The sequence below is a fragment of the Pogoniulus pusillus genome, chromosome 11, assembly GCF_015220805.1.
Source record: "Pogoniulus pusillus isolate bPogPus1 chromosome 11, bPogPus1.pri, whole genome shotgun sequence".
In the NCBI taxonomy this organism is placed as follows: Eukaryota; Metazoa; Chordata; class Aves; order Piciformes; family Lybiidae; genus Pogoniulus; species Pogoniulus pusillus.
Genome location: NC_087274.1, coordinates 6358775 through 6380126, shown reverse-complemented (window position 1 = coordinate 6380126; position 21352 = coordinate 6358775). Strand labels below are relative to the sequence as shown.

General features: G+C 51.3%; 1 protein-coding gene across 1 annotated transcript in view; it reads left to right on the top strand.

The window, feature by feature from the left end:
* The window catches only part of SLC39A11 (solute carrier family 39 member 11), a 141904-nt gene that overhangs the window by 26697 nt on the left and 93855 nt on the right, over nucleotides 1-21352 (top strand). The window contains exon 5 of the mRNA XM_064150660.1: nucleotides 11233-11377. Coding sequence (XP_064006730.1) covers nucleotides 11233-11377 — 145 coding nt within the window. The remainder of the gene's footprint in view (nucleotides 1-11232; nucleotides 11378-21352) is intronic.

Below are 21352 nucleotides of genomic sequence, written 5' to 3'. Positions count from 1 at the left end.
AACGTTATTTTGGTCCAAAAAAGATGGATTAGGCTGTGCCTGTCCTCCCTTGGAGCCCCTTGGTGGCTCTGGGGCAGTTGATGCTCTCAGGGGCTGCTGTTGGTGGCATGTACCTGCTCCATGGCATTGATGCTCCTGGGGTCTGGCCATGCTAGCAGTGGGTCAGCATCCTCTAATTGAAAGGGCTGTGGGATATTTCCCTCTCATTCCTGTTGGAGGGCAGATTTGGCTTATTGGAGGGGTTGGGGTTGGCTTATTGGAGGGGTTGGGGTGAATTTTGACAAACTCACCTTCCTCCCTCGTGCTGCCAGACCTAGTTTCTGGGTGATCTCAGTGTTGTCCCTGTGGGTTTTGGCATTGCCAGGGATCTCCCCTCAGCTGCTGTCAGATGGGGCAGCTCCTGTGGCTGGGACTGCTCTGGGTTTGCCCTGAGGGACACCCAGGCTGTCCCCACACTCCTGGTGATACAGCAGGAGGTGATTTATCCCTGCTGCCCTCGCAGCCCATCAGCAGGGGCTGGTGATTAAAGCTGCTGTTAGCAGTTTTCAGGAATGATGAGTTATCAAAGTGGCTGATAATTAGCAGTGAATAAAATGTACTTGCAGCAGTATTACATTAGTTACAGACAAACTGATAGCAGCCTTCCTTAATATTCACTTAAGCTGCCCTGTTTGTGGTTATTAGGGAGCGGCTCTGGGTGTCGTGTTGCTGCCAGCTGCGTTGTCAGGACAAGAGAAGCCTCCCCAGCCTGATGTGATCTACTCATGAGAGGTTCCTGGGGCAGCTCTGCCAGGGAAGTGCTGAGATGGTTGTCTCTGGATGAACCTTCACTCCCCGGTTCCTGCAGCGGTGCTGCCATAGCTACGGGCTGCGTGCAGGGCTGGGGGAGGATGCGAGGCTGCAGGAGCCAGATGGAAGATGCTTGGTGTGGGAAGCAGGGAGCAAACTGGCCTGCCCTTGTGACTCTGGTGGTGATTCCAGTGTTCGTTTCATGGCCATTTTGTTTCTTTGCAAGGCATTGCTTTGGTTTTGGTCTGTCACATCCATGCTAGAGGTCTTGGGGCAGGACGTGGGGCACAGAAGGATAAGAGTGAAGCTAAAGGTCACCCCAAGGCTCCAGTGCACATTAAAACCTTGTCCTCTGCTTTGCATCTCTGCTCCCATCCTCCTTTTTTTGCTGCCTGAAGTTCTTGGGTGCACCACAGGCTCAAAGAATGGTGGAGGTTGGAAAGGACCACAGTCTCAAGTTGTGCCAGGGGAAGTATAGGCTGGATGTTAGGAGGAAGTTGTTGGTAGAGAGAGTGATTGGTATTGGAATGGGCTGCCCAGGGAGGTGGTGGAGTTGCCGTCCCTGGAGGTGTTCAAGAAAGACTGGGTGAGGCACTTAGTGCCATGGTCTGGTTGACTGGATAGGGCTGGGTTGGACTGGATGATCTTGGAGGTCTCTTCCAACCTGATTGATTCTATGATTGTATGAACAGCAAGGCTGGAGTGGGGAGCTCACAGTAATGAGGCTGAGGTGCTGCTTGGTGTGTTGCAGGATCAGGCCCTCAAGGTCTGTTCCTTTTTGGCCATGAGGATTGTGTTAAGCAAAGGTTAGATTGGTCATTTGGCTCCTGATGCCTCTGTTCAGGGTCACCCTGTTCATGCCTGGTGCTGAGCAAGCTGGTGCTGGGGGATTTTCACAGGAGGTCCATCAAGCTCCATTCTTGTTGAGCCCCCTCATTGGTAGAGAAAGCAGCTCAGATCTGGCACTTGGCTCTGGAGCTTCTGCTGGTGTCATGGTGGGATAAAGACATATTTGGGACCTGGATGTTGAGGTGAAGGTTTGGGATGGGTCGGATTCAGAGTCACAGAATGCTAGGTTGGAAGAAAGCCCAAGGATCAAAGCTGGTGAGGGACTTGGAGCACAGCCCTGTGAGGAGAGGCTGAGGGAGCTGGGGGTGTGCAGCCTGCAGAAGAGGAGGCTCAGGGCAGAGCTCATTGCTGTCTGCAACTCCCTGAAGGGAGGCTGGAGCCAGGTGGGGTTGGTCTCTTCTGCCAGGCAAGCAGCAACAGAACAAGGGGACACAGTCTGCAGTTGTGGTGGGGAGGTCTAGGCTGGATGTTAGGAGGAAGTTGTTTGCAGAGAGAGTGATTGGCATTGGAATGGGCTGCCCAGGAAGGTGGTGGAGTCGCTGTCCCTGGAGGTGTTTAATGAGGCACTTAGTGCCGTGGTCGGGTTGACTGGATAGGGCTGGGTGCTAGGTTGGACTGGCTGAGCTTGGAGGTCTCTTCCAACATGGTTGATTCTGTGATCATGTGTTCCAACTTTTCTCTGTACTAGTGTAGTTGAAGTAAGCTGGCCCAGCACCCTGTTGAGTCTTAAAACTGTCCAGTGTGGGAGAATCCACCACTTTGCCTGGGAGATGATTCCAATGCCTAACAGGAGTAACTTTCCCCCATCACCCTTTGCCTTTCTCATTGAATCCTTGTGAAAAGGGAGTCTCCATCCTGTGATAGGACACGGAGCAATGGACGGAAGCTGCAACACAGTAGGTTCCACCTCAACACAAGGGGAAACTTCTTTCTTGTAAGAGTCCCAGAGCACTGGCACAGGCTTCTCAGAGAGGTTGTGGAGTCTCCTTCTCTGGAGGCTTTCAAGGCCTGTCTGGATGTGTTCCTGTGTGACCTGAGCTAGATTGTGTCCTGCTCTGGCAGGGGATTGGACTGGATGATCTCTTTGGGTCCCTTCCAACCCCTTGCATCCTGTGATCCATCCTCCTGGTAGCCACCCTAGGCTGTTGTAAGAATGTCTCACCTAAGCTTTCTCAAGGCTGCACAAACTCAGTTCCCTCAGCCCTTCTTCACATAGGAGATCTTCCAGTCCTCTGCTCATCTGCAGACCCCAAGAGCTGCTGATGTCCACCAGCAGCACAAACACAAGTCTGATGCTTCCCACAGGCTCACCTTTCCCATTTGTCTCCTCTGATGCAGTTCACCTTTTCCTGCCTCTGTGTTTGGCAGCACTTTGAGGCTTCAGAGTCTGATTGTGATCCTGGTTTCTAGCTGCACATGCTGTTGGTTTCTGTTTTGTGACACTTCAGGCAGTTGCACTGTAGAGAGGGAAGTGGCAGAAATCTGTTCCTTACATGACAGGCAGCTCTGACCCAGCTCTTGCAAGCAAGCCCAGAAAGAACTGCTGCTGGAGTGCCTTTCTGTCTGCCCTGCCCTTCACTGCTGCTCCCTTGTTAGCAATCTCTGAATTAAAATCTATTAACATACAAACTGAATTGTGCCTGAAACTCTTGGAGACCCTTTAACTTCCAAAGGAAAATAGATTTGCTTCCCATCTTTGTTATGTGGGGATTCTTTTTGGGGTGGGTTCAGGTTTTTTGGAGTGGGTTCTCTTGCTCTGGCAGCTGTAGCAGTGGTTTGGGGCGTGCTGGGTGTCCCTAGGTTTATCCCCAGCTTGCAGAGATGCAGTCTGCCTGATCAGAAGGGTTTGGGTGCTGCTGGTGGGACCCACTTGTCACAATGAGCTGCTGGACTGGGCTGTGCTGGGGATTTGGGGCTGTGGGAGTAGAAATGAAGGAGGTTTGCTTGTGTCCTACAGCTAAGTATTGGATGTCATTGATCACAACAATGACTGCATCCACTCCAGCACAGAGAAGAGCCTTTTTTTTTTGTTGTCAAGTGTTTGCAGTTGCTCTTGAGCTGTTGATTTTAGTGCCTCGAGTAGGGGGGTGCTAACAGTCCTGGCTTTGAGAGGAGCTGCAATTCAAGTCTTCTTAAATGGATGCCTGCTGACTCCTCCCTTAACCCACCCCTTTGTGCCAGGTCAGTGTTGACCAAAGCCATGCTTCTTGTCCCTCCAAAGAGGTGGAGGAGCACATTGCTTTTGAGGATGCTGTGCTGAGGGAGTGCAGAGCTGGCTGATCATATCTGGTACCTTGATGGCATCATGGCCTTTGAACCCCACTCCTGGAACGTCTTCAATTGCCTAACTTTGTGCTCTTGTCACGAATGCAGGAGGTCCTTCAGAGCAGCATGAAGTCTCTGTGAGGGGCTGGGCTGGGAGGTGATGCAGTCAGGAGGTGTTTGGCTCTTTTCCTTTTCTTTCTAATTACAACTTTTTAAATGTTGGGTTTTTGTAGGTCAGTCATAAAACAGGAAGAAAGGCCAGGTGGGATGAGCCCTTGAGTGGCCTGTTCTAGTGGCAGGTGTCCCTGCCTATGGCAGGGGGTTGGAGCTGGATGATCCTTGAGGTACCTTCCAACCTAAACCATCCTATGATTCTGTTCTCTAAGTTGTGCCAGGGGAGGTTTAGGTTGGATGTGAGGATCAATTTCTTCCCCAAAAGGGCTGTGAAGCCTTGGAACAGGCTGGCCAGGACAGTGGTGCAGTCCCCATCCCTGAAGGGATTGAAAAGCTGAGTAGATGTGGTGCTGAAGGATGGAGTTTAGTGGTGACCTGGCAGTGCTGGGTTAATGGTTGGGCCTGATGATCTCAGAGGTCTTTTTCAACCTAAAATGATTCTGTGATTCAATGACATGAGGGCTTTGCAGAAGTGTGGATGTGAGCAGGACTTGCCTCTTGCACCCTTGGTGGTGAGGTTGGTGCATGAGTCATAGAATCAGTCAGGGTTGGGAGGCTCCACAAGGATTTTCTAGTTCCACCCCCCTGCCATGGGCAGGGACAACTTACCCTAGATCAGGTGCTGCTCCTTGAGGGCTTGGCATGTCCCATGGGACACTGGCTGCCTTGGGAATTGCCACTGCCATCCTCAGACGCCCCTCTAGCAACTTGGAGAATGATTTAACCAGCTGAGGACTCAGGAGAAGAACCCAAAGGGTGCTGAGGGATGGTGGGGAGCAGCTCACCACTGCTTGCAGGCTCAGCAGGCTCTCAGTGGGCTACAAAGGCGCGCTGCTGACACTGGGGATCCGTAGCTGATGGAGGTGCACTGGAGAGCACCGAGCCCTTGATCTGCTGTTTGAAACAACAGAACAGCAGCCTGTGGTTTTACAGGCCCGAGGGAAGTGCTTTCCAAGGGAGCTCTCTTCCTGCCCCATCCTGTTTCGTGTTTCTAGCAGCAGTCTGTGTGTCTGCCTGGGGGGAGCCAGGGACTCGCTGCCTGGTGCCTGCGCAGCCTTTGGCTCCCTCCCCGCAGGCACAGGGCTCAGAAGTGAGGCTGAGCAAGAGACTGAAGCACTGAGCTCACTGGGAGCATGGGCAGAGTGGGTGCACAGAGACAGGGGCTGGGGTTGTGCAGCATCTCTCCTTCCTCTCCTTGCTCTCCATCCCTCTCCTCTTTCTCTTCTGGGTCTCTGATCTGTTATCATTGGCTCTCTTTTAATAAGTGTGAAATGAGAGCCTCTGGGCACCATCAAAGCATGGCTTGTTGTTGTCTCTTATTGCCTCTGTGTTAGCTCCTGGACAAGTGAGGAACAGTTTTATTATTTTTTCTTTAATGCAGTAGTAAAAAATGATTCCATTTCTCTTCCCTGTTGAGCAGCTTTTTGCTGTTAGTTGATGTGTTATGGTCTCTGCTTCCTGTGGCTTTATGGAGCCTGTTCCAGGGCGTTTGCTGGGTTATAGCCAGCAGTAAGATATCCCAAGGGAAGAGCAACATCACCAACCTTCCCAGACAGGCAGCACCTCCAGATGGTGCACAAAGTGATCTGCCCAAAGCCAAACCATCAGCTTTTGTCATCGTGGTCCCTTTATTAATTCATGCTCCTTCACTGGCCAGGTGGGAAGAGCAGGTTATTTCTCAGAGGTGTCACTCACTCTTTCTTTTCTAAATTGGATTCAGTTCAACAGGGGACTTGTGTAAGAGGTTGAGTGGGCTGCAGGATGCAATCCAAGGTCCTTGCTTTGTCTAAAAGCAAGTGGCTGCCTCCTCCTCCTCCTCCTCCTTCTGGCCTCACTCTCTTGCCCAGCAATAGGAGGGTGATGCCATTGGTACTGGGTTGATGGCTGCAGTGCTGGCAGGAATGGGCACATTTCCATATGGATTGATTCTGGATTGCTTCCATGTTTCATAGATTCATAGGGTGGTTTGGGTTGGAAGGGACCTTTAAAGATTGTTAAAGGGGACACAGTCTCAAGTTGTGCCAGGGGAGGTCTAGGCTTGATATTAGGAGGAGGTTATTCACAGAGAGAGAGAGTGATTGGCATTGGAATGGGCTGCCCAGGGATGTGGGGGAGTCACCGTCCCTAGAGGTGTTGAAGCAAAGCCTGGATGAGGCACTTAGTGCCATGGTCTGGTTGCTTGCCCAGGGCTGGGTGCTAGGTTGGATTGGATGATCTTGGAGGTCTCTTCCAACCTGACTGATTCTATGATTCTAAGCCCACTTGCCTCAAGCTCTGGAGTGCTGATAAGAAGCCCCCCACAGCTCTTTGCTGTGCCACCATCCTCAGCACATCAACTGCTCCGTGCCGCGGCGCCCACCAGTCTGCTTGCATCTTGGTGAAGGCAAACTAGAAGAGGTTTCAGATGCTTACTACCAGGTCAGGTCATCTCCCTTCTGGCAGCCACAAACACATGATGCTGGTGGTTGGGAGCAGCATTAGTGACCTTCAGTGAAGCAGAGGATTTATGCCAACTGTGACTGCTCTGAGTCACTGCAGTCGGGTCCCTGCATGAGTCCCTTAATTGGAATGTGTCAGTGGGTTAAAAAAGCATTAGAATGAGAAGAGTCAACCTACATTAATTAGTTCATGCCAGCAATTAGTGTTAACTGAAATAACCACGGGGGTTGATTATTTCTGAAAGCGAGATGCAATGAGACTGGGACAGGAAGATCTTGGAGGAAAACTATTCTGGGATGCGGTATGCCCCCGGTGCTCTCATCTCTGCTTACGGAGCTACGATAGAAAGGTCGTTAGATTGCCAGGGCCCCACGTGTGAGAACAGACTAGGAGACAGAAGGCATCTTTGCAGAGTAGAACTCCATGCAGCACCTCCCTAATTCATAGAATCAAGCAGGTTGGAAGAGAACTCCAAGATCATCCAGTCCAACCTAGCACCCAGCCCTATCCAGTCAACTAGACCATGGCAGATCCTGCTTTTGTCACCCAAAAGGAACAACTTGTCCAGGGAGTTTGTGGATGCTCCTTCCCTGGAGGTGTTTAAAGCCAATCCAATGCCAATCACTCTCTCTGACAACAACTTCCTCCCCTGGCACAACTTGAGACTGTGTCCCCTTGCTCTGTTGCTGCTTTCCTGGCAGAAGAGACCAACCCCACCTGGCTACAGCCTCCCTTCAGGGAGTTGTAGACAGCAATGAGCTCTGCCCTGAGCCTCCTCTTCTGCAGGCTGCACCCCCTCAGCTCCTTCAGCCTCTCCTCACAGGGCTGTGCTCCAGGCCCCTCACCAGCTTTGTTGTGCCATGGTCTGGTTGATTGGTTGGGGCTGGGTGCTAGGTTGGACTGGCTGAGCTTGGAGGTCTCTTCCAACCTGGTTGATTCTGTGAGTCAGGAGGGAGGCAGCTGTTGGCTGGAGAGCCCTGAGCAATGCTTACAAATCCTTCCTGTGCACTTGAAGGATTACCTGCTGCAGTTCCACTTTCCCATCCTTGCTTCTCCTTGGGTTGATGCTTTCCAGAAAGTGGTGCTACTCACTCTGTAGAGGAGAAAGCCTCTTTAGCTTCTGCAGGACAAGAGTCTTCTGAATTTAGGGAGAGCACACTGCAGAAGGGCCAGCAGCAGGCTGAGTCTGTGAGCTTCCATCCTTGGTCTGTTCCTTACATCGTGCAAGTCAGATCATGATGCTGAGGTTTCCCTCTTTCTCTCCTCATGGTGTTGTCACCCAGGTGTTGCTGGAATACTCTCGTGTTGCTACCTGCTCTTCCAGCTCTTGCTGGTGAGGTGAGGTATGGAGGTGCTGGTGTCTCTTATTGGCAGGTGAGGTGGGCCTCTCTTCACCCAGGGTGATCTCCACAGGGTACCTCTACAGAGTTTCTGTGGGTTAAGGGAGGTGAAGGTTGATTAAACTGCAAGAGAGAGCAGGCAGCAGATACCTGATTAGTATTAATGGCAGTGGTCAGACTGTGTTATGCAAATGATGGGAGGGGAGACAATTTACTTATTCATCTTTAACCTTTAGTTTTGTTTAAGGTGACCTTAACTCGTGGAGGATCTCCTTACCCTCTCTGGCTGTTCAGTGTATGCTTGTTTAGTCTGCTGCCATCAATCCAGCAGCTAATGCCATGTTCCCAGCAGGTGCAGCCAGGACATCTCTCCTTGTGCTTGCTCATGGGGACCGATTCCCAGCCCTACAAGGAGGGACTCATGGTTCTGTTCCTCATGCTTTGGGGAGAGCTGGACCCACTGGGTCATACAGCCACCATGGTGGGACACATTTCTTTCTCTCAGCTGTGTGGTTATGCCTTTAGCCTTGTGTTGCCTACTGGTTTTGTGGGTTTGAGCAGTGTGGGGACATCCAGAGATGGCAACCTTCCTGCCACGTAGGCAGCACTGTGGGGAGAGGCAGGAACAGTGTCTGCTAGGGGTTTTTGTGATGATGTAGATAAAGATTCTGCCAGATCCTTGAGCTGTAGCTGGTTTTGCTTGGAGCTGTGTCCAGATTGGCAGGAGCAGCACGGACGTCTGCTTGGGTTCCCTGCAGACTTTGCACATAGCTGGACAGTATTGACTTTGGCCATCTCTCTGCTTTCTGCAGGGCACAAATGGTGTAGGACTGGATTCCAAGTGAGCCTGAAGTTTCATTGGGCCATCTGGATGATTGGCTGGGGCTGGGTGCTAGGTTGGGCTGGCTGAGCTTGGAGGTCTCTTCCAACGTGGTTGATTCTATGAAACACAGAGGCTGACAGACAGAACTGAGTTATCTATGTTTGTGTCCTTGCTTTTATACATCTCAGCAAACCTATGAGTGAAGTAGGCATCACCATTGCAAGTTAGCCTCAAACCAGCACAATGGCTCACATGGGTTCAACTTTCACAGGATCAGAGGATGTTAGAAGTTGGTAGGGACCCAAAGAGATTGAGTCCAACCCCCTTGCCAGAGCAGGACAATACAATCTAACCCAGGTCACAGAGGAACACATGCAGACAGGCCTTGAAAGGTTCCAGAGAAGGAGACTCCACAGCCTCTCTGGGGAGCCTGTGCCAGTGCTCTGGGGCACTTGCAGGAAAGTAGTTCCCCCTTGTGTTGAGGCAGAACCTCTTTGGCTGCAATTTACACCCATTGCTCTTTGTCCTATCCCAGGGAGCAGTGAGCAGAGCCTGCCCTCCTGCTTCTGGCCAGCCCTAAAATACTTATCAACATTTATCAAATCCCCTCTCAGTCTTCTCTTCTCCAGACTAAACAGCCCCAGGTCATAGAATCATAGAATCAAGCAGGTTGGAAGAGACCTCCAATGTCATCCATTCCAACCTATCACCCTGCCCTATCCAATCAACCAGACCATGGCACTAAGTGCCTCAGCCAGGCTTTTCTTGAAGACCCCCAGGGATGGTGCCTCCACCACCTCCCTGGGCAGCCCATTCCAATGCCAATCACTCTCTCTGTGAAGAACTTCTTCCTAATACCCAGCCTATACCTACCCTGGCACAACTTGAGACTGTGTCCCCTTGTTCTATTGCTGGTTACCTGGGAGAAGAGGCCACCCCCCACCTGGCTACAATGCCCCTTCAGGTAGTTGTAGACAGTAATAAGATCACCCCTGAGCCTCCTCTTCTCCAGGCTAAACAGGCCCAGTTCCCTCAACCTCTCCTCATAGGATTTGTGCTCCAGGCCCCTCACCAGCTTTGTTGCCCTTCTCTGGACATGTTTCAGCACCTCAATGTCCTTCTTGAAATGAGGAGCCCAGAACTGGACACAGCACTCAAGGTGTGGCCTGACCAGTGCTGAGTACAGGGGAAGAATAACCTCCCTTGTCCTACTGGCCACACTGTTCCTGATGCAGGCCAGGATGCCATTGGCTCTCTTGGCCACCTGGGCACACTGCTGCCTCATCTTCAGCTTACTATCTATCAGTAACCCCAATTCCCTTTCCTCCTGGCTGCTCTCAGCCACTCGGTCCCCAGCCTATAGAGCTGCTTGGGGTTGTTGTGGCCAAAGTGCAGAACCCTGCACTTGGCCTTGTTCAATCTCATCCCATTGGCCTCTGCCCACCCATCCAGCCTGTCCAGGTCCCTCTGCAGGTCCCTCAGCCTCTCCTCATAAGCCACACTAATTCCACTGCAAGCTCAATCCACGTTGAAGACATGGTAGCCTACTGCAAAATGAACTTCTCCAGAGGTTAACCCAGCAGCTGAACCCTTTGATGACAACGAATGTCCCTGCTAGTCTGCTGCTTTCCTTCAGGTTGACTTTGGAGGGAGTTGTGCTTATGGAATTGCATTTTTTTGTGCTTATGGAATTGTGTTTCTTGCTCTTAGTGTAGTGGAATTTTGGCTTTCCCTCTTCAGCCCTGTGCTGCTGGGCCCACAGCTCTTGTTAACCATGTTCTTCATGTTTCTGCTGGCAGTGCAGATTTAAATCCAGGCAACAGGGGAACCCAGCAGACAGTTCTGGAGCCCCCAACACAAAAAGGACATGGAACTGTTGGAGCGAGTCCAGAGGAGGCCATGAAGATGCTCAGAGGGCTGCAGCAGCTCTGCTCTGAGAGAGTTGGGGCTCTGCAGCCTGGAGAAGAGAAGGCTTCAAGATGATCTTGGAGTGGCCTTCCAATATCTGAAGGGGGCTACAGGAGGGTTGGGTAGGGACTATTGACAAGGTCTTGTAATGACAGAACGAGGAGAAATGGGTTTGAAGTGGCAGAGGGGAGACTGAAACTGGATGTTAGGAAGAAGTTGTTTGCAGTGAGGGTGGTGAGACGTTGGCACAGGTTGAGGGTGGTGAGACATTGGCACAGGTTGAGGGTGGTGAGACACTGGCACAGGTTGCCCAGGGAGGTTGTGGAGCACAGAATCACCGAATGCGATCAAAGATCGCATTCGGTGATTCTGTGCTCCACAACCTCCCTGGAGGTGTTCAAGTCCAAGTTGAACTTGTTCTAGTGGGAGGTGTCCCTGCCTTTGTCAGGGAGTTGGGAATGGATGATCTTTGAGGTCCCTTCCAACCTAAACCATTCTATGTCCCCATGCACCTGTGAGACGCTGCTCTGCTGTGTGCCCCGATCAGCTTCCCAACCGCGTGGCTGCCAGAGCAGTCCCTGAGGATGGGGCTAAGCTTGGAAGGATGATTTGGGAAAGACCCTAAATTTCTCCTTTACTTTGCAGGGTTTCAGTGGACCTCCCCATGCAGCATTTGCCTTGAGCTGTGACCAGCGAGCAGTGAAGGAAAAATATGAGCATGAACCTGCCCAGCCCCTGGCCTACGAGAGCGAATTGTCCATCCGGATAGGTAGAGCTGGGCTCCATCCAGGCAAGCATCCTGTCATATACCAACAGGGACAGTCCCCCTGTTAAACTGCCACCTGGCCTGTCACGTATGTGATTGAAATTGGATTGGTTTTGCCACGTGCATGCAAAGTGCCCCTTTCCCCTCTCTGGGTCTGCTGGCTCTCGCTCCAGGAATCCTCCCTTCTCTCTCTACTTCACTTCTCCAAACCACTTGCATGTCTGCCTCTGCCTATGAATTATTGATAATGAGATATCTCCTTCACCAGGGAAATGAAATCATCAGCTTGCTGGAGATGAGTGTGTTTGCAGCATGGGCACAGCGAGCACTAACCCTGCCCTTGCCAAGCTATGCCACGTTTGAAGGTGCCCCACGACGCTGACCCTTGGTGGCCCTCCCTAATTACAGCCTGGGAGTAGCAGTCATGCTGTCACTCCTCGTTTTGGAGTGGTTAATAGAATTGGAGCTGCCAAAAGGTGGAATAAAAGGTCTTGCTGGCAGCTGTTTCCTCTTTTAAATGGGCTTTAAAGAAGGAAGTTTTTAGGCAAGGTGGTGGAACCCTCCTGAGGCTTCTTCAGGTCCAGGGTGGCATGGATGGTGGCCACCCTTGCACCCAGCTGTGTGGGGACACGTCCTCTGAGGAAACAGCTTTCTGTTCCTCTGCTTAATGGCAGCTTTTCAGTGAACAAAGGAGGTGTAATTCAGTGAATTAATCTTATTGCTCTGCTGCATTTTCTTGGTTGGAGAGAAGCTGAAGCAGTGGCTTGCAGTATCCTGAGTACAACTGGGAGCAGACTGAGATGAAGGAAAAATGCTCCTTCGTTTCCTAAAGAATCTTGGATTGGGCTCTGCTGTTTTCACTGCATTGCTTAATTCCACGTTTCACAAAGCCTTTCCTATCCACAGGGATTCTTCAGAACTTGAAATGGCTTTTTCCAGAGAGTTGGAAGGAAGTTTTGTGGGGGATTCAGTGGGCTTTTGCAGCCTTGAAACCTTTTAGCTCCTGCCACAAGCACAGGTTTGAAGGCTGCTATAGCCCTGAGCAGGCTCAGGGGTGACCTCATTGCTGTCTACAACTGCCTGAAGGGAGGCTGTAGCCAGGTGGGGTTGGTCTCTTCTGCCAGGCAAGCAGCAACAGAACAAGGGGACAAAGCTGATGAGAGGCCTAGAACACAAACTCTATGAGGAGAGGCTGAGGGAGCTGGGGGTGTGCAGCCTGAAGAAGAGGAGGCTCAGGGCAGAGCTCATTGCTGCCTGCAGCTACCTGAAGGGAGGCTGTAGCCAGATGGGGTTGGTCTCTTCTGCCAGGCAACCAGCAACAGAACAAGGGGACACAGTCAAAAGTTGTTCCAGGGCAGGTCTAGGCTGGATGTTAGGAGGAAGTTGTTGGCAGAGAGAGTGATTGGCACTGGAATGGACTGCCCAGGGAGGTGGTGGAGTCACCATCCCTGGCTGTGTTGAAGCCAAGCCTGGCTGAGGCACTTAGTGCCATGGTCTGGTTGACTGGATAAGGCTGGGTGCTAGGTTGGCCTGGCTGAGATTGGAGGTCTCTTCCAACCTGGTTGATTCTGTGATTCCCTGCAGGCTTTGAGGCTGGCACAGGGCTTTTTGCTGTTGTAAGGTGGAAATTTTGCATCCCAGGTACAGTTTCATGTGATTCTTTAAGAAAAAAAGTAGCAAACCCTGAATTTTTCTGGGGGGTTTCAGATTCATCTTCTGCAATAGCAATGCAAATGGTTTTGAGAATAGAAAATTTCCTTCAGGCTTCATTGTTCTTCCTCTCTCTGGGGAGATGGTGTTAAGAATCTGCAATACATTGATTCTTTTATTGTCTCTTGCTGTGGGTTTGGGGTTTGTTGTTGTCTTTTTCTGTTTTGGCTTGCTGATCTGAACTCAAATACCTCAAACTTTCCAAGGAAGCAGCTTTCCCCAGCTCTGGGTACTGCTTGGGTGTGCTCTGGGGAATGCTCTGGCAAAGGGATGGGTGTTTTCAAAGGACTAATGGGTACTGAGAAGAATATTTCAGACTTAATCACTGTTGAATCATTGACCCTTCCTTGGTATTTACATGCTTGCAAAATTGCTAAAGCTGTGAAAACAAAGGAGAAAATCCCAAAGCCACTCTGCTGCCTTGTTTTGTGGTTGCCTTTGCTGCCTGGGGATGGTAGTGAGGAGCAAGGGAATTGGAGGATGTAGCCAGGTGGGGGTTGGTCTCTTCTGCCAGGCAATCAGCCATAGAACAAGGGGACACAGTCTCAAGTCGTGCCAGGGGAGGTCTAGGCTGGATGTGAGGAGGAATTTGTTGGCAGAGAGAGTGATTGGCATTGGAATGGGCTGCCCAGGGAGGTGGTGGAGTTGCTGTCCTTGGAGGTGTTCAAGAGGAGACTGGATGAGGCACTTAGTGCCATGGTCTGGTTGCTTGGCTAGGGCTGTGTGCTAGGTTGGCCTGGCTGAGCTTGGAGGTCTCTTCCAACCTGGTTGATTCTATGGTATGAAGATGGTGGGAGAACTTTAAATGTGCAGCTCTCCAGGGCCCTGCATATCTGAGGTCTGATGCTGTAGGAGATGTAAATGTGTGTTTAAGGTGGCTGCCTGAGAGCTTGGGAGCAGAAGTGACTGTGGTCCTGCTTGAGGCACAGAATCACAGAAACATCCAGGCTGGAAAATCCCCTCAGGATCACCAAGTCCAACCTCTAACCCTACTCTACAAGGTTCACCTTAAACCATAGCCCTAAGCACCACATCCAAACCAACCTTAAACACATCCAGGACCGGTGACTCCACCACCTCCCTGGTGAGATTCTCACAGCTCCACTTAGCCAGTGAGAGGTTTGTGCTTTGTTTTCTTCTTTGTCTTCCTATTTTTTTGAGATATAGAAAGGGAGATGGAGGAAATGCAATAGAACCACAGAATCATTTTGGTTGGAAGAGATCTTTGGTTTAGTCCTACCATTGACCCAGCACTGCCAGGGAACCACTGAACTGTGTCCCTCAGCACCACATCTGCGTGGCTTAGAATCATAGAATGGTTTAGTTTGGAAGGGACCTCCAAAGCTCATCCAATTCCAAGCCCCTGCCTTAGGCAGGGACACCTCCCAGTAGAACAGGTCACTCAAGGCCTCATCCAGTATGGCCTTGAGCACCTCCAGGGAGGTTGTGGATGACAGAAGCACCGAATGTGATCAAAGATCACATTCGGTGCTTCTGTCATCCACAACCTCCCTGGGCAACCTGTGCCAGTGCCTCACTATCTTCACTGTAGAGAACCCTTTCCTAACATCTAGTTTGAATCTCTCCTTTGCCAACTTCATTACTCCTCATCCTGTCATTGCAAGACTTTGTCAGTAGTCCCTCCCCAGCCCTCCTGTAGTCCCCTTCAGATACTGGCAGGCTACTCTAAGGTCTCCTTGAAGTCTTCTCTTCTCCAGTGTTCTCAGTCCCTTTAGGGCAGCCTGTTACAGGGCTTGACAGCCCTTCCAGAGAAGAAACTGTTCCTCATGTCCAACCTAAGTCTCCCCTGGCACAACACTGAGAGCATTTCTTCTTGTCCTGTCACTTGGAAGAACAGACTGCCCTCCACCTCACTGCAACCTTCCTTTGTGGAGATCTATCCCTCAGGAGAAAAAAGTTCTTCTACTTTTGCCTCCAGTTGGCAGTGGGTGAGTCTGTTCTTCCCCACCATCCCAAATCCTTTGGTTTTCCCATCACTTGCAAACTGTCTGTAGGGAGTGAGGAAGTGTGGTACTGTCTAAACCTGGCTTGGAGCCTCTTTCTCCCTCCATGCCTGGGCTCTGCTGCCCTTGTCCTTGGGCTCTTCTGCCCTGTGGTCACAGGCACTGCTGCTGAATCAAGACAAGACTTCCATGAGAGACTGGCTGCTTCTGGGATGCCTGGAGTAGTATGGCTCAGGTACCCACGTGGAGTGGAGTATGGGTGGATTTGGTTTCAATTGCAGTGCAAAGTCTGTGTCTAGACTCAGTGTTTGATGAGTGGGATAATCACTAGGCTTTAATTACTACAAAAGAAAGAGGATCCAGCCTTGTCTTTAATATATCTGGGTAGGCAAGAGATGGAAATCTCTATTTCTCTGCTCCCCTTGGAGCAGATTGGGATAAAGCTGAGCAGGGTCTGTCTGTTCCTCTGAGTGCAGGTGAAGCCCCTGCCCATTACTGTGTAGGAACCTAGTGGGCTGTGACCTCTCTGCTGCAGGCTGCCCTGATCCCTAAACCTCCCCCTGCCAACCCAAGGTTTGAGGGCAGCTTAACCTGCTTGGCTTTGTGAAATAAAACCCAGGGAAAACAATTCTGACAGGGTCACTGTGGGCTGTAGGGCTGGCAGGCCAGGTGTGACCCCTTTGCATTAGAGCTGCATGCAAGGTGTTCTTGGGCAGTTCTCAGAAAGGATTTATATACAGCAGTGCACCTTGAAACCTGAGCTGTGAGTCATGCTTCTCTCAGCTGTATATTTAACAGCCAGGCATGCTGGTTCTTTATCCTGTCCTGGTGCTTACTGATTTCACATTGCTCCAAATCAGATGACAGAGTGGAGTGGGAGAGCAATGATGTTCCTCAGTGGCCTCCTCCACTCTTGCTTTAGCATCCTTGCCACCCTGTTGCAGGTGGAAATTCTCCTCTTGTTCAAGGGTGGGCTTTCTGAAGTGTGCTGGGGCAGAGTTTACAGCAGCAGTGTGGTTGTGAAGAACCCAGAGGGAAAGAATCACTTTGATGACCAGCTGGGAGCATCCTCAGTGGCTGTCCTGACTCCAGGCCTGAGGAGTTAGAGAGTCACAGTCTCTGAGCTGACTGCTGGCCCAAGCTGCAGTTAAAGGTCTTCTCAAGTACCTGGCTGACCAGCAGCACTTCTGCTTGCTCATTGTCCATCCCAGATGGTGAGGGGCCTGGAGCACAGCCCTGTGAGGAGAGGCTGAGGGAGCTGAGGGTGTGCAGCCTGCAGAAGAGGAGGCTCAGGGCAGAGCTCATTGCTGTGCACAACTCCCTGAAAGGAGGCTGTAGCCAGGTGGGGTTGGTCTCTTCTGCCAGACAACCAGCAACAGAAGAAGGGGACACAGCCTCAAGCTGTGCCAGGGGAGGTCTAGGCTGGATGTTAGGAGGAAGTTGTTTGCAGAGAGAGTGATTGGCATTGGAATGGGCTGCCTAGGGAGGTGGTGGAGTTGCTGTGCTGGAGGTGTTCAAGAGGAGACTGGATGAGGCACTTAGTGCCATGGTCTGGTTGCTTGGCTAGGACTGGGTGCTAGGTTGGCCTGGCTGAGCTTGGAGCTCTCTTCCAACCTCGTTGATTCTATGGTTCTGTGATTCTGTGCCAAGAGCAGGTGATATGCTTCTGGCATCATGCTGCCAACACTGTTCAGTCACAGATGTTGTTAAAGAGGATCAGGGTTTGTTTTAATGGCTCAATGGACATTGGCTGGGGTGTGCTTGAGGCAGCAGTGCTGTGGGGTTCCTGCGTGGGTGTTCAGCAGGTGAATCCAGCTGGGTTTAGCAGTTGGAAAGATTCTGGTGTTTGAAATGGTGTACTTAAGAAATTAAGTGGTTTGGACCTTGTTGCTGAAATGAGCTGTGGGGTTTGGGGGCATCATAGAGAAGCCTCATTCCATAGAATTTGGATTTTCTTTCCCTTAAATTTCAGCTGCTGCATCAAAGCAGCTGCAGTGTCACAGAGGCTTGGGTGAGGTTTCAGCTGGGAAGGCTCTGGAGCAGAGGAAAGGGCTGGCTTGGAGGAGGCTCCACCACTCTGGGCAGCCTGTTCCAGTGCTCTGCCCCCCTCACAGTTCCTTCTCCTGTTTAGATGCAGCTTCCTATGTTGAAGTTTATGCTCACTGCCCCTCATCCTGCCACTGGGCACCACTGAGAAGAGTTTGCCCTCATCTTCCTGACACCCACCCCTATCATCTCAGCTTTTCAGGCTGCCCCAGTCTGCAGCTGTGCCCTGGTGCCAGGGAGAAAACCTCTCCACAGAACTGGCCACTTCCCATCATAAAAGCACAGCTGGTTTGCTGTAAATTTTCTCCTTGTTCCCTCCTTCCCTGAGCAGAAGCAGAGGCCATGAAGGAGGGATGATGATGATGATGTATGAAGTCTCTCCAACCATGAAACTCATCTTGATTCATTGGGGGAATACTCAGCCAGAGCCTCGTGTGTGCATCCAACAGGTTAAGTCATCACAACTTAACATAATGTGAGGCTCCCCCTGCAGAGCAGGATGTTCACCAGCTTGAGGTGGTGCCAGCTGTATTTGTGCTAACATTGACCAGCCTTGTTTAACATCTTTGTTGGTGCCTTGGACAGTGGCACTGAGCTCACCCTCAGCAAGTTTGCTGAGGACACCAAGCTGTGTGGTGTGGCTGACATGCTAGAGGGGAGGGATCCACCCAGAGGGGCCTGGACAGGCTGCAGAGGTGGGCACAAGCTAACCTCATGAAGTCCAACAAAAGCAAGTGCAAGGTCCTGCATCTGGGTGGCAGCAATCCCAAGCACAAATCCAGGCAGGGCAGTGACTGGCTTGAGAGTAGCTCTGAGGAGAGGGACTTGGGGGTGTTGGTGGATGAGAAGCTCAGTATGAGCTGTCAGTGAGCTCTTGCAGCCCAGAGAGCAACCACAGCCTGGGCTGGAGCAAGAGGAGTGTGGGCAACAGGTTGAGGGAAGTGATCCTCCCCCTCTCCTCTGCACTGCTGAGACCCCACCTGGAGTACTGCATCCAGTTCTGGAGCCACTGTTACAAGAGGACTATGGATGTGCTGGAAGGTGCCCAGAGAAGGGCCATGAGGATGCTCAGAGGGCTGGAGCTGCTCTGCTATGAGGAGAGACTGAGGGAGTTGGGGCTGTTCTGTCTGGAGAGGAGAAGGCTCTGAGGTGTCCTTATTGTGGCCTTTCAGTATCTTAAGGGAGCCTACAAGAAAGCTGGGGGGGAACTTTTTAGGATATCAGGTCATGATAGGACTGGGGGGAATGGAACAAAGCTAGAAATGGGTAGATTCAGGCTGGATGTTAGGAAGAAGCTCTTCAACACGAGGGTGATGAGAGCTTGGAACAGGTTGCCCAGGAAGGTGATGGAAGCCTCCCTGGAGGTGTTTAAGGCTGGGTTGGATGAGGCGGTACACAGCCTGATGTAGTGTGAAGTGCCCCTGCCCATGGCAGGGGGGCTGGAATTGGATGCTCCTTGTGGTCCCTTCCAACCCTGACAGATTCTGTGTTTCTGTGTTCACACTGTACTTCATGTGGAAAACTGCTGCTTTCCAAAGGCATCAGTTCCTGTGTGAGGTTTAATAGCCAGGCTCAGTGATGAATGCCTCTGGCCATGCCTGTATTGATTCAAAAGATGTCCTAATGCCCTTTTCTGGAGCGACTCAAATGGTTATTGACCATCCTTGTCAGGCTGGGGTTTGTGGTTGGGTTTTATTGTCCTAAGTGTGAAATTGTATGGGCAGAGCTGCAAAGAAAAGCAAAACCCAAAAGGCAGCACTGGGAGCACATCATCCCTCCTGAGGTGATGAAATGCTGCCTTCACACGTAGGGCTGGCTCCCATCATTCCAGCCCTTCTCCTTGGATTAGGAATTTTGACTTTACAGGACTACATGCAGCCTGGGGGGGGGGTCCTAGAATCCTAGAATGGCTTAGGTTGGAAGGGACCTTAGGGATCATCTACACACTGGGATCACATCATCCCTCCTGAGGTGATGAAATGCTGCCTTCACACGTAGGGCTGGCCCCCATCATTCCAGCCCTTCTCATTGGATTAGGAATTTTGACTTTACAGGACTACATAGAGCCTGGGGAGATTCCTAGAATCCTAGAATGGCTTAGGTTGGAAGGGACCTTAGGAATCATCTATTCCAACCTCCCTGCCATGGGCAGGGACACCTCTCCACTAGACTCAGCTGTTTGAGTCCTCATCCAACCTGGTCTTGAATACAATCATCCACAACCTCTCTGGGCAGCCTGTTCCAGAGGTTTGTTCTCCTTTGCTCTTGGTCAGTGTTGTCTCTGGGTCTGAAGATTTCCCCTTCTGTTTTCCAAGAGGCACATAAAAATGTCTTGGTTGTATGTGCAGAGGACCCAGTTCTGCACTCCTACACTTCTGGCAGCCTGCAGTAAACAAACCACCCAGCTGAGCAGGTTGCTCTGTGTGTAAGTCATTAGGATTTTTGACTCCAAACAGCCTGATCCCCAAGGAAATGTCACCTTGGAGACATCTACCAGGAGAGAGCCCAGGCTTTAGGTGTCCCATGCTGTGCCAGGATTGCCCATCTCCATCTCAAAGGGCTCTTGAGGTGGACATCTTCATGTTGTCTCTCCCATCTCCTTGCTGCTGCTCATTTCCACCTTGTTGGGGTGAGCAGAGCCTGTTTTCACACAGTGTGGTGTTCATGTTACTGCTGCTAGGGAGGAGGAGGAGGAGGAGGAGAACCAGCCTGCAGCAGCACTGGCAGAATGACTTCCAAATTCCTTGGGTGGAATTCTTTCCTGTGAGGATGACTGAACACTGGAGCAGGCTGCTCAGGGAGCCTCCTTCTGCCCAGATGTGATCCTGGGCACTCTGCTCTGGGTGACCTTGCTTTAGCAAGAGGAGTTGGACTAGGTGATCTCCAGAGGTCCCTTGCAGACCCCATCATGCTGGGACTCAGTGAATTCCTCAGGATACCTGTGAGATAGCAGCAGGTCTTTAGGTTCAGCTGCTCTTTGAGAGGTCTTGAGCTGGGAGGCTGGCAGACCCTTTGAAGAGAAGGAGAAGTCTTGAGTTGGAAGGCTGGCAGACCCTTTGAAGAGGAGGAGAAGTCTTGAGCTGGGAGGCTGGCAGACCCTTTGAAGAGGAGGAGAAGTCTTGAGTTGGAAGGCTGGCAGACCCTTTGAAGAGGAGGAGAAGTCTTGAGCTGGAAGGCTGGCAGACCCTTTGAAGAGGAGGAGAAGTCTTGAGCTGGAGGGCTGGCAGACCCTTTGAAGAGGAGAAGTCTTGAGCTGGAGGGCTGGCAGAGGTTGGGGGCACTTGTGGAACAGCTCCTCAGGATAAGCCTGGTGTAACATTTGGTAGCTTTGTCCTTTGCTTCGTTCTCAGTTTAACAGTGCTGGAATGGGCATGAGAGCTTCTGGCAGGTTCAAGCAGCTGCTTTAGCTGCCCCAAGAGGCATGAGCTGCCTCCACATTTGCTGCTTTTGTGATTGCTTGGACAGGGAGAAGTGCTGTGCCAAGAGCTAACTGCTGTCCCGCTCCACCCTGGTGACATCTGTGCCTGTGAAGTGTGCTCTTGGCATCTCCTGCTGCTTCCTGCTGATCTTTGCAGGAGTTGTCTTTCATGGCTTCTTGTTCATGCATCCTTCTTTCCTGGGCTTTATCCAGTGTCCTCCTGAAAGAAATGTGGCCAGAAGTGCTTAGCCTAGCTCCAGGCTTCTCTGTTTAATTCTGTTCCGCTGTTAGAGTGGAAGGAGAGCTACAGCCTTAATTCCATCATCTCCCTTTCAAGATGAGGACCCCCTCAGTGAAGACCTGCAGGTGGCACTTGTGCATTCCAAGGGAGATTGTGTGGGTGGAAGAGGCCAACACGAAATTCATTTGCTAGGGCTTTGGTGTTCACCAGCACCGGTGGCATCATTGGAGGATTAAGCTGTGCCCTGCAGCTATTGCAGTGGAGGATGTGCTGTGCTGTGCTGTGCAGTGATGCCAGGTGTGGGGCACAGAAGAAGACAGACACTACTTGAGAACTGGAAGAGCTTTTGTGTTTGAGGTGGCTTACCCTATAAGGCTTTTATCCTTCCTTTGTCAACACAGGCACAGATTTAACAGCACAAGGATGTGGCTTTGCTGCTCTACTGTAGGGTCTAGCCATGTTTTTTGTCTGCAGAGATGGAGTTAGCAAGCAGAGAGCACTGGGCAGGTCCATGAGGCAATAGGATACCATGAGGGTAGTGGAACACTGGAACAGGTTGCCCAGGGAGGTGGCTGGGGGCCCCCATTTCTGTAGATAGTCAGGGTGGGTGAGGCTCGACA